Consider the following 13,696-nt stretch of genomic DNA (forward strand, 5'->3'; position numbering starts at 1 on the left):
GGACAACATGGGTAGGGGAGCAGAGTTGTCTTCAACATTGGGAGGCGGTCAGATTTGAGGCTTATTCTGGGAGGTATCAATTTCATCTCACTTTCCTTTGTGACAGTTGGACACAAATAATCACATTTCTTCCTAAAAGACACATTTCCAATCGGATTATTGAAGGGGACAGTTCCAAGATTGTAAGAGATATGTACCCATCATCCCCCCGGTATTTGCGCCAGTGGATATCAGCTATTTTTTTAAAAAAAAGCGCGCCATCTTGTAATTTTACGTTGGTATGCTGCCCAAATCTAAACAGAAAATTTAGAGTGTGTCTGGTTTGTATCCTGAAAATTTAAAAGACCGAAAGTTGAACACTGTGTAGTAAAGGCAGACAAACGAACAAATGTAGAACGAGTCACCCTAGGAGCCTCAGTGACGTTCGCCAAATATGAATACCAAATAGCTATATTAATTTAAAACAAAGACATAATTCATCAAAATGTCTTAAATATTTTTCAACGTAAAATAAATGGTCTTATTGTTGAAGTTCACTTTCGATGCTTTGTGCATTCAATTACGGGAATTACCCGAGCATTTGTTGCAAGACCGTTCTTTTCCGAAAATTAATTTAAAACAGTTAACAAAGTTAGGCCTATAATTCATATTTTATAAAGTAAAAATTTCAAAATGTCTAAAATGAAATGAAATATCCTCCAGCGTAAAATAAATAGTTTTGTAGTATTGAAGTATTCACTTTCGATGCTTTGTGGGTTCAATTGCGGGAATTTCCCGAACACTTCTTTCACGACGGGTTTTCCCTGAAAATGCAGCTTGCTTTACTGTACATCGAAACTTCCATTAATACTGAAGTTCGAATGCAGCACTTGAAATAGTAAGTGTTACGTAGTCTTCGGAGCTCCGAGCATTAAGCTTCTTAATTTTGACAAGAATTTTTACGTTATTGCTAGTGTTGATTCTACAGAATGCTTATTTGAAGGCTAGCAACAAATGACTGAACTTAACTGTTGTTGTTGGAAATCCAAATTTTACTGAATACTTTTGTTACCATCAAAGGTAAGAAATAATACTAATAGTTTTACTAATGTATTTACATATTTACTGTTAGTACCGGCACCTATGATCTTAAACCCGTCAACGTATGAGGGATAACGTCCCTCGGCGGTGCCGAGTCAGGAAACACACAATTCATGGAAAGTATTTTCTAAAACATGCAATCGCTTACTTTACTTCAAATAGGCTATAAGCATAATCCACACATTAATTTGTTCTACAATTATCTCAAGCTAAGGTGAGGGTTTTATTTATTTATTCATTCATTCAGTGCATTTAGAGCTTTATAAAGGTCTTATGTTGAATATTGTTGTCTATCTTAACATGAAAGCATATAATTCGCCCAAAGAAAGTTTAAAATCTGATAAAAATAACTTTCAATGTGATCACCTTAGTTGTACCAATAATACACTAACAAAAAAGTGAAAAACCCAGGTGGGTTTTAAGATGGGTTTTTTCAGGTGGGTCCAACCCGAAAAAACCCGGTGGGTTTTTTCGGGCTGGGCCCACTTGGGCAAACCCTGTGCAAAACGCACTTGATATTTTCTTCGCTTCATGGCCCACCAAGTTCTACCGCGATGGAATCCATAGCCTTCCAGAACGTTGGCAGAAGGTCGTCGATGCTGATGAATATTTTTGATCTTCCAGGTACGTCTGAGTGACATATCGATATTATATTCGAAGGTGGTGGGTGAAAAAACGACAGAACTTCCTTGGTTACCTTTATACCTACTTACTAACTAACCAACGAGCTAACTAGTTCATTAAAAAATAAAGAATGAATCAATGAAAGAAAGAAAAAAAAAGTTACAACGTTGAACGAGTGTACTTTTCATTGACGGTTAAGCATCAAAAGAAAATTATAACTGCAAAATCTGTCGACTCCAAATTTTTCATAATTAATGATTGTGCTAGTGAAATAAATTTTGAGATCGTCTGTCGTTAATTTTGTAAAAATATTGAGGTTTGAAAATCGTTTCTCAAATCTTCGTTTCAAGGATATTTTGGCATAAATGGAAGATGTGGTTATGTTTTTTTTTTCTTTATGGTTTAATTGCCCTTTGGTACACCACTTATTTCAGATTCTTACTAAGCAAATTTCGGATGCAATTTTAGGACTCAGTACAAGATGTTTGTGTCTATAGCGAGAAATTCTTACAATTTATAGTACACTAGAAAAAGCGAAGATATGAAATTTGTTATTTTTCTAATAAACTTGTACTTCTGCTTTGAATTTACATTTTTTAAAATGTATTTTCAGGAAATTCTACCTCTGTAGTCATTGTTCCAAATCTTAACCTGAAAGATTCAGGAGGTCAGACACCGTTATCTCTTGCTTTAAGTAAAAATATGGAGCAGTTCGCTTTGGATTTAATAAAAGGTAATGCAGAAAAGAGTCTTGTACTTCTCGTTATTTCATCAAAGAGTTGTATTAAATTATACGATCTGTTCAAAGTCTTCAATTTCTGCTCTTATTTTCAGAAGTTTTTTATGTAGTCCATTGCGTTATCCCATACTGTAGAACATATAACGAGGGGACATAAACGATAAAGGTTAACAATTAATATATTGTTGATGTATACTTCTATAGATACGGTTATATTGAGTAGCGAGGTGCGGTCTTTGATTTTAATATTTCTTTTCCTAGCATTAACTTTATATATTATATATATACACAGTGGCGTAACTACAATGGAGTGGGTTTAGCAGTTGCTCCAGGGCGCACATTAAAAGGGCGAAAAAAAAAAAGAAGACGAAAAAATGTTCCTTATGCAAAGAACGTTTGAAAACATTTGAAAATATACGCTATGACTATTAGCAGTTAATTGGCAACAGCTGATATTGGGGGCGGATCCAGGTCTCAAAAATAAACTTGAGATATTTGGTTCGCTAACTAAAAATGAGGACTGCAGTGCTTCATAATACGCATTTATCTCCGCCCTTCTGGAGGCAGCATTGATGAAAACCATGTTGTTCAACACGAGAGAATCCAGGATTACCATGAACTGGAAAAGCATACATTATCTGCAATGAGTGGAGAACGGACTTACAGTCTTCCTTTTGAGAGAAATTTTATAACTTTTTTTCCACAGCCTTTGAACAAGCGCTTCATTAGGGACTGATTTATATATTTTACTCCTCATGGAGGGTGACTTTCTGGGCTGATACCGAATTGTTTCCGAAACGGACGAGTTGATTCCCGTTAGCTGACAGTGGATTTACCCCTAGCGTACGAGTTGATTCCCATACCGTACGATTCCGATTTCGCATACCGTACCGATTCACGTGTGGCAACCACATCTTGGCTGCTTGTGAAGTTGTAGTTAAGCAAACTATCCTAAATAATTCCAACTTTCAACTTTTGAATAACTTACTTGACAGATGCAAGTTGCAATATAAATTTGAGAAATTTTATACAGTGAACAAACTACAGAAAAAGAAGAAAATTACTTTTGACTCACCATTTCCGCTACTTGGAAGATGCTGGAGTAAATATGTCAATTTCATTTGCATCACTGAACTCAGTCATTCACTAAACACAGTCAGGAAACACAATTACTAGCAAAGATGCCGCGGACCACCTATTAAGAAACACTAGTTCACATGCATTACACGTTATTATTATTTTTTTATTGTTACTCTCATAAAATACGTGCTTAGTTGCAACTGGCAAGCACAAGTAATGGAATTATGTACATGGGAGAAACTTGTAGCAGATTTTCCAAAGATATTCATAACGGGAAATTATAGAGTCTGTTAGTTTAATCATTTGTTCCTCTATATAGGTCTGTTGTCCCGCTTCTTCTCGCTTCTCATTTTAACATAAGTTTCAGTCTGAACACCCTTCAATGTTTCTATCAGGTGGAAAATGTTTGGATGGGGAGAGTAAAATTGAGTGTTCAGTTTAGAGTGGAATGCTTCGCAACAGTTAGTAGTACATTCAGAACTACTATTAAAGTCGGCCCACATTATGGGTGGGAAGTCGCTGTTTATGAGAATATAGGTCTCAAGTAAATAATAAAAAAAAAAAAATCATCGTATTTCATGTGTAGGTTTGCGGGACATTAGATCATCTACGAAGAAGTCTTCAATTTGATCTGGTGGGAGAAGAGAGAGTCCAAACAATGTTTTGAGAAGTGCTCCTAGTTCAGAGTTTTGATTTAAAATCATTTGAGAGTCCCAAGGATTGAATTTTTCTCCACCATGACTGACCGAGATGGAATCTGCAGCCCTTTATAGTCGTTTGGGGCCAAACGTAAGCAATTGCTTGGTGGATTGGGGTCTCAAAGTCAACGTATATAATGTCTGGATTGGTGATATTTTTAATTAAGCACAAAGCTTCCTTGTATGTCTCAGAGGTTTTGTTTGGGAGAGAGAAAGAGAGAGAGAGAGAGAGAGAGAGAGAGAGAGAGAGAGAGAAAAAAACGGAAAATATTTTTTTGATTTACACCGTGAATTATAAATATTTGGTGGAACAGCTTAAGACAGCGTTGAAAGTCCCATTTACTTTCAACGCTTTTCTGAGTCGTTCACAAACAAAAAGTTTTCGCTCCTGTTTGTGTTGAAAACACTTTTCTCTAGGACTTCGTGCAGTTCTTTTGAGTTATTAGGCAACTTCATGAGCTTGCGTGAGCGAACAGCACTAATATTTTTCCTAATTCGAACTAAATCACGTGTTGTGAGTGTGTCAATATCACTATTAGCTAACTCGATGCGTATAAGTTTCGACGGGCGCTCACACAAATTTTCTTCCGCCTTCCTTGACTGAATTACTAAGTCTTTGCCGATTTAATGTACCAAAGCTATCGTTTTCATGATTATGATCTAATTGCGGGCGAACAACATAATTTAAAGAGTTTAGGATTACAAAACACTTACATGTTCTTCTTGTACATTTACGCGTATATCTTTCAACCCCATCGACGAGACCCTTATGGAAACAAAATTTGAAACCATCTATCACCAAGAGTTGCTTGCCCTTTTCACTTGGCATCACTTCAAACTCCATCGCTGGCACATAATGAACTGGTTTCTCGCAAATGAGTAGCAACACCTGCAGGAACTGTGTGAAAGCAGCCCGGGAATCAACACGGACAGTGAGGGTTGGTAGTGTTGGGAATCAACTCGGATGTTATCGTTAGACAAACTTGTCGAATGTGAGAATCAATTTGTACACTACCAAAACCCCAAGGGACGCAAAACGGCAGCAGCGACTTTCTGGAGCCCTACTGGGCAATACTCGGACAAACGTCACTGCAGTGTTCGTCTAGCTAGCTGCCAAGTGAAAGTTTTGCATAATGAGTCATTGCAATCAGTGCGCCGCGCCCCTCCGGGTTCCAACTCCCACCCGGGAATAAAACGAAAGTTAGTTTTATAAGTGTGAACTAGGTTTCAAACAGACCTATTCTGTACTCCCTACTTATATTAAGAATTATAAGCAATGATATCATTCTACCTTTAAAGTAAAAAAATAGCAGAAAAAAACCCTTTCGTTCTTTCCGTCTCAACCACCTTGATTAAAATAATAAATAAACCTGTGTACTAAAGGAATCATTCATAATTAAATATAATTTACATTTTTTACAAACCATTTACAATTTTTTTCGCGCGTTTATCTCCTGAACTCAGTGTAAGAAAAATATTTTCCAGTGTAAAAGTATCTATAAATGTATATATATATATAAAAAATATATAAAACGTAGCAGCTGAAATGCGTGGGGCAGGGGCGGGTATGAGTAAATCGATGATCGATCGATCCACGGTGTAGTAAACTAGTTACGCCACTCTATATAAGTACTTGCACTTACGGGATAAAACAAATTTAAACTAATCTTTTTCAAATAAGTAAAAGTTTTTAAATTAAAAATAAAAACTGATTTCCTTATAAAACACAAAATCATTCAAAGGCATTCTTGAATCTCGTTCCTACAAGTAGTTAATACAGTATGTGTACTTATCTATAATTTGAAGATAACACGTATGAATCGAATTAGAGCGTTTAGTATAAATATTTTATTATCTCCGAACATGTATTACATTACAGTTAAAGTTTAAAATAGTATTGAATAATACGGAAAATAAATAAATTTCAGTTTCTTCATCTTCCAGTTTAACATCTCATGAGTTTGCTATTTAGGCTAAGGAAGACGGATGACTAAGGCAAATAAATGATAATGGAAGAATCGGTGGAATGATGATGGCGAAGGAAATGGAAGTACTCCGAGAAAACTCACGAACACGACGTTGTCTACTACAACTTACTTAGCCGGGCTCGAACCAGAGATCCCACACACACCAGAGGTAAGCGCTCTACCACTGAACCACCGTGCCCCCAATTAAATATTTCGATATAATTTTTAGGACAATCTTCTATGTTGCATGTAGATAATTAGAAGGTTATATTTCGATTTTGTGTTTCAATAGTAACTGATACATTTTTTTTAAAGTGCGTTGGCGCTTGTACAAAGTGATATCATTAAGTCTTTTGTAAAGAAATACTATTTCATTCGCTTCCCTGATACCCCTGATAGAACTCCAATAACCCGTATTGTTTTATAAGTTCTTGTCAGCTAGTGGTTTCTGTTTATACATTAATACACTTAAATTTTAATTGTATTTTATTTTATTTTATGTTGACTTGTTTTATGTCAAGTTAATCATAAGTAAATAAGGTTATTGATATGATGTTGTGGCTATAATACAGTACAAAGACAAAATATTTAATTTTTTACGACTTACAGGTTAAAGCAATAAACTACAGATATCGTCCTGGTGAATAATACATTAAATTATACAGAAAACCATTTTAAAAAAGTTAGAAATTTTATAAATTTTATTGGAAGATTGATTTTGATTTTTGTAGGATGGTTACTTTTAAATTTCGTTGCTTTATAAGAGTTAATTTCTCGTACTTGAAAATTTGTGAATGACGCTTTATTTATTTCTTTTAATACTTACCTGAATAAGTAACCTAATTTTGTAATATGGCATACCTAGTCTGCAACGTTGAAGATTCCTCAGCAGATGTCAGCAATTAGTTTCTGAATTAATATGTTAGTTTGCGTTCGGCAGGTGGTGCTGATGTTAATGTTCGTGATGCTAACGGCCTTACTATTTTACACCAAATGATCCACGAAAGAAACGAGAAGCAGGCAGTATTTTTGTTAAATCATGGTGCTGATATGAATGCTCTGTAAGTATATTTTCAGTGTGTGTTACATTTTCAGAATGACTGTGTAATGAAGTACTTAAGAATAATTGAGTAAATTATCAATGCAAAATAGATAGTTCAGGATAATCGCTTGTGTTAATAAATCCAGTTGCGTAAACCAATGATACTTCCTAAGTGTTCAAAACGTTTATTTTTTTAAATAGAATAATCTATTTTGTTTCATATATATATATATATATATATATATATATATATATATATATATATATATAATTTCCCCTGATTAGAAGGTATCCGATTTTACTGCTAAAAACTAAAATATACCTGTGAACTTCAGCTCCTAATTCGTTTCAGAGTAGGTCCCTTGAGAGTGCACACACGTGTTCTAACATCTCATTATTGGAAGCAATTTTGGAAATCGTCTTGTGTTATCGCCAGCAGGTTCCTCATCGTGTTAGGCATGATGTCTTCTCTGCTCTGAAAGGAACGATCTTTCACTGGAAATTTCAGCTTGCAGAAAAGCCCAAAAGTCACAGGGAGTCATGTCAAGCGAGTAGGGAGCTTGACGTACCTGGGGAACTTCGTGTTTCACCGAAAACTCGTGAACTAGATTAGCATCGCATGCTGAAGCATGATCGTAATGGTGGTGTTTTTTTTATATATATATATATATATATATATATATATATATATATATATACAGTCAATGCCATTATGAGGTAACTGAAATATAACAAAAAGGAAGATAGCTACTGAAAATGGACTGTCACCAAATATTACTACCTCGAAGTTCTGCGTTGTCTCCGGGACGCAGTTCATAGCAAGAGGCCGAAACTTTGAAGCTCTACCCAGCAGAAAAAAACACGTACCGTACATGCGCATGTACAACATGCGCCTGGAAAACCCTTGAAATTGGAACACTGTTTTACGCCTGATCATGTGCTCATGTTTTTTAAAAACATTGCGTGTTCAGTCCCTGGAAACGGAAAAACACAGGTAAACAAGGAAGAAGTGAACACCTGGTTTGTACCTGGAAAACACATGTTTTGTACCTATAACCGAACGCAACATCTGTGGACTGCATGTTTTGCAACTGACCTTAACGTGTTTTCTCTTCAACAGCAGCTGATCATTCGCTGAACATTGCATGTTAAAGGAAGAAGACCAGTGCTATTCTAGTATTGTTCGAGAGCACTGAACATGCAATGTATAGGGATCGCAAACATGCAGTGAAAGGGGAACTGGAAATAAGCAGTTCAGACGATACGAACACGTCAAATTTCAAGATGGCGGCGATCATTTCAAAGTGACTGGCATTATCACTACGGGGCGTAATTTTTGGCCCTTTAACTTACATTTCTGAGGGTAGACGAACGAGACACCGGAATTTTGCTCTATAGATTTTGGCGGCCATTCAACATCAAATTTCAAGATTGCGGCTATTATTTCAAAATGGCAGGCATCTACGCTACAGGGCGCAGTTTTTGGTCTTTTATCTTTGAGGGTAAAAACACGAGACACCCGAAATTTGCTGTATAGTTTTTGGTGGCTATCCGACTTAAAATTTCAAGATGACAGCCATTATTTCAAACTAGCGCGCATCTACACTATAGAGCACAATTTTCGGTTTTTTAACCTGTCCCTGGTCTTTAGACCTACTAGCTATTTTCCACTTTGTGGTAATTATAAAATGTGTACACTGTTGAATGAAACTTCGAGTTCGAAAATTTGCAGAAGGAATAAGAATCAAGACTGAATTTCCAGCAACACAGTGTTTCTAAACATACCAGTATCTGCTGCTGGTCCAGGAAAATATAAATTCGCACCTGCAAATTTCTCCCACACAGTGAGCCTTCAAATATTGTCGAGATTAGTCTGTTTTGCTGGAAATTCAAGAATTCATTCAAAAGCAACATGTAGCTGGACACTGCATTCCCATGATGTTGATACAAGCAACATACACCTAATAACAAAACAGCTTCCTTTTATTTTTATGAGAAACCCATTTGAAAATGGCCTTTTCTCGGATTTAAAACATTCTGTCTACCGGGCATGTTTCTTTTATATTTCAGACAGTATACTGTTTCTCTGTAACCTGCAAATACATGCTGTCATTACATACCATGTACAGTTCATGTTTATACAACCCTTTTCTGCTAAAACAAACCACCTGGAAATCCTATTTTCCGTATTAAAAACATACCATGTACCAGACATGTAAACGACAAACTCCTGCTAGATGAACAATTCTCTGGAACCTGCATGAACATTCGACAATACAGGGAAAAAACAGCTCATGTTCACAGCAGATTTCTTTTGAAATTCAGCATAGCTGAAAATCACGTTAAAAAACGGAACACATTATATGTAATGTGCAGAAAAGTTTCGTTCAACATTTAAAATACCGGCTGGCCTGGAACGCAAATGTACATGTTTACAATATCGGTGGAGTACAGTGTATGTGTTGGTACCGTTACATACGCAGACACGTTTTCACTAAATACCACGTGCTACACATGAACTTACATTTGCTGATCTGCACATGTCTGCAACCCGCAACATTTTCTTCTGAACATTGCATGTACATGCGCGTCGCACAGGTACTGATCAGTCAATGTACAGTGCACACACGTGATTTCATGTCAGGACAAGAATTATTACATTCAAAAACAGGTGTTATTTCCCGGATAAGTGCCTGTTTCTGTTCCAAACCATTTACTTTACATGTAACACCTGTAGCACATGAGCAAAACATGCGAAAACAGGCACTGTACATTGCCTGTTTTCTCAAAAGTTTTCATGAGGGGATGTTTTTGTCTTCTGGATGTTGCTTGCCTGCCAGATCGCTCATTATTTTCAATGTGTTCGACCTTCTCTGAATTTCATATACCGAACTTTAATATGCGTTTTCCCCGTACATTCACTCCCGAAAACATGCTTCATTTTCCTAATTATCTCTCCAAGTTTTTGCAAACACGTTCACTCATTTTGTTCGACTGTCCCCGACAACAATGCAAGCAACACACACAGAAGAAACACCACTTTCCACCACAAGGAATTTTACTACAGACTGAGAAGTGGTTCGTGAATATTCCAATTAATCCCGTTCACGATGATGAGGAAAAAAAAGTACAAGATTGGATTCTTCAGTGGCAGCGTTGTGTATATACTGACGATTCTTCACTGGCAGCGTTGTGTATATACTGACTTGCCACTGAATTAGGCACAACTATCTAGTACCATGTCGCCCTTCCCCTTCCTTTGACCTTAAGAACTGCAACGACACGGTGAGATAATAACTTCACCAGCTTTTGGATGTTGTCTGAAGGTATTGCAACACATGTGTCTTCAACAGCGGCCCACAGCTGACCCATGTTCACTAGTGGGGACTGTCTACTCCGAGTCCTTTCCACGACATTCCACAAATGTTCTGCTGGATTAAAATCTGGATTGCGGGTGACCAGTACATTAACTGAAGTTCAGTAGAACGTTTGTTGATTTGCGGCTCCTGAAGCCAAGACGAGAAGAGAACGCCGAACTGTTTGTGCACTAACACTTCGGATGAAACCCTTATTCAGGTGGGGTGTAATTTGCGGTATGGTCTGGCCTCGATCAGTTCGTACGATACGGTTCAGTCTATACAGTTCACTTTGAGGCATTGATCTTTGCACTGTGGCCAGTTTCTGGATGTCCCTGCATTTGCATAATCTCGGCGCATCCTTACAACCATGATACGCGAGAACTCTGTTGATTTGCAGTTCTGAAATAAGTGCCCCATTCGTCGAGCATCAACGATGTGCCCTCGATCGAATACGTCTAAGTCACGTGCTTTTGTAGTTCCGCTTGTCATGACTACTGCATCTTGCGGCCACAGGTCTTACCTATTTACACCCCCAATGTGAGTAATTGGAGTAACGTACATGTGAGTGTGGCAATGTGAGAACTTCAAACAGTCAGGTGTGCCTAATTGGTGACACGTTAGTATATCAGTATATATGTATGACGCCATATATCCATGGAGCCATTTGTGACATCATGACGAACCCATCAGCATTTTATTCAGCCAATACTGTAAAGATGTTTAGATTCGAAATAAGGGTTTATAAATTTACTGAACTCAACATTAAAGATTATTGAGTACCGGGAACTTTACTTAAAAATACCGTCGTTGGGAGAGAACCACTTACTGATATCTAATTTTGATAAAATTAAAACCATAATTTACAGTCGGTCCGCCAAAATTCTCATCCAGAATTTATGCAAGGCAACTTTCTTGAAAAGATTTACGATTGTCACGAGATACTGCTGTAGTGGAGAATTCACTTTCGTCAGGTGCCTAAAAACCAATATCAACTTTGTATGCTGTCAGCAACATATGACATCTATTTATACAGAAAACTTGCCTCGTCTGTGTGGAAATGCTATATATCAAATCCGTTTGTACCAAGAGAAGGCTATATCACATACGTCTTGTACGCACAAATTTCTGCAATTACAGCCACCGGGATCAAGGCTATTTCATTTGAGGACGTGCAGGTGAGAGTCTATGGATTTCTGCGGGTTTATTCTTCTGAAGAGAGCACTTTCCTCACGTCATGTCACCACTCACCGAGGTCTGTGGGAAGCGTGTAAAGAGAATTAGTAAAAGATTTTCCTTTCTGTGCTGTGTGGAAGGCTTCTACAGTTAAAGTTGCAGTTCAGGGCTATTTTTGACGTAATGAAGGTCACCTTGAGGCCAACGGATGGTGACGCTATGAATTTTTGTAAGATAATTTTGAGTTCAAATTTGAATACATACGCGACTCTATCTTCTGTATATTCAGAAAAGTATATAATTTAATAATGATGAAAGTAAGTATAGCTTTTTTCATTGCGTTCTGTATTTATTAATAATCTAAACGGTTTCAGTAGCCCCTGTTGCCCTCATTAGTAAGAGAGGCGTCAGTTTATGATTTCACGTCTCGCAATATCATCTGTACTTTCATTCCTTAGATTAATTATATTAATTAGTCACCGTTAAGATTAGTAATACAGGACACAATAAAGCGTAAATGTAATAATTAGTTTATTATTACTAGAAATATGTATCAATTTATTTTGTTAAACAAGGGTACAGTTGTAGTTGGCAAACAAGTGAAAGAGAAAGCTTCATGTAAAGGAGAAAACAAATGTAAGGGATATTGTAAAGACCTTTCTTAAGCAATTGAGTAACAGCAGTTGTGTCTGAGGTGGGTTGATTTGATATAGGGTAGAATTTACGGGTAGAATTTTCTTTTGGCATCGGATAGGACTTTATTTATAATCGATCAACAGAACAGTATTTGTTTTCTTTGGGTAATCTTTTTAATTTAATCTACAAATATGTTTGTCATATTATTACAGAACTCCTGACAATGAAACGCCACTTCAACTAGCCATAAAATTTGGATTGGTAGATGTAGTAACGGCCCTATGTAGGAGAGGTGTCAATTTATCTGTTCCCGACGCAGAAGGAAATTGTCCCTTGTGGATGGCCTTAGAAAGTGAACAGAAAAAAATAGCTTCAATTCTTGTTGCGTAAGTACAGTATTTTGTTTAAGGCCTTTCTCGTTCGTCGAATGGTCTAATGATTTTATTTCATATATTCTTGAACTTGTTTCAAATTTCTGTCATATTTTTGGTTCTATTGGGTAATAAAAAATATTTAAATAAACAAATTTTAAAAAAGAGAATTGAAGATATCCATTTCCAATAGTTGTTTAATTTCAGTGTGTTAAAGCTTGGTAAAAATTGTCATTATTATTTTTTCTCGCATTCTCAAAAATACAATATATATTTTTTTTCTCCCATTCTCAAAAATAAAATTTATAAAGTCAAAAATTAGGGATCTTAAAAAATTGAGTATCGATGAATGTTATACATTAGATCTATTAAAATTCAAATAATACTACAGGGTGGCCCAAAAGTAGGTATACAGCACCGTACTGATCTGCATATGCCATTTTATATAGTTTCTTATTGTTATCCATACAGATATTGACTGAATTTCTTTTATTGTTTGTTCTTAACTTCTTTTCACTTACATCTTAATCTTGGAACAGACCGAAGAAAATAAAATTCATAATTAAATGAATTAAATAAAATGCATTTAATTTCATAAATTAAAATGTCATTCTTGATCAATGCAGTGCTACTTACTTTCGGACCACCCTATATATACGAATAGTGCATTTTCAGATATTAAATAATAATAATATGTAATTTTATTATTATTATTATATAGGAATTTTTTAAAACAATTGTTTGAATAATCTTACGTTACTACTATGTGCTCATGATCACCTAGTATTTTGTCTTTGGCTTCAGAGGGACAGGGGAACTGAGTGGTAGAGCAGTTACCTCTGGTGTGTGGGGTCACTGGTTCGATTCCCAGCTAAGTAAGTTTGTGGTGGACAACATCGTGTCCATTGTTTTTTTCGGGTGCTCCCA

At 36.3% G+C, this 13,696-nt stretch overlaps 1 protein-coding gene across 3 annotated transcripts in view; it reads left to right on the top strand.

The window, feature by feature from the left end:
• Positions 1-13,696, top strand: part of LOC145692985 (ankyrin repeat and FYVE domain-containing protein 1) — a 262,326-nt gene that overhangs the window by 213,250 nt on the left and 35,380 nt on the right. For all 3 annotated transcript variants that reach the window (XM_081768611.1, XM_081768613.1, XM_081768612.1), the window contains exons 12-14: positions 2,318-2,437; positions 7,129-7,249; positions 12,611-12,784. In XM_081768611.1, coding sequence (XP_081624737.1) covers positions 2,318-2,437; positions 7,129-7,249; positions 12,611-12,784 — 415 coding nt within the window. The remainder of the gene's footprint in view (positions 1-2,317; positions 2,438-7,128; positions 7,250-12,610; positions 12,785-13,696) is intronic.

This window comes from Thermobia domestica, chromosome 8, assembly GCF_964235325.1.
Source record: "Thermobia domestica chromosome 8, izTheDome1.hap1.1, whole genome shotgun sequence".
Classification (NCBI taxonomy): domain Eukaryota; kingdom Metazoa; phylum Arthropoda; class Insecta; order Zygentoma; family Lepismatidae; genus Thermobia; species Thermobia domestica.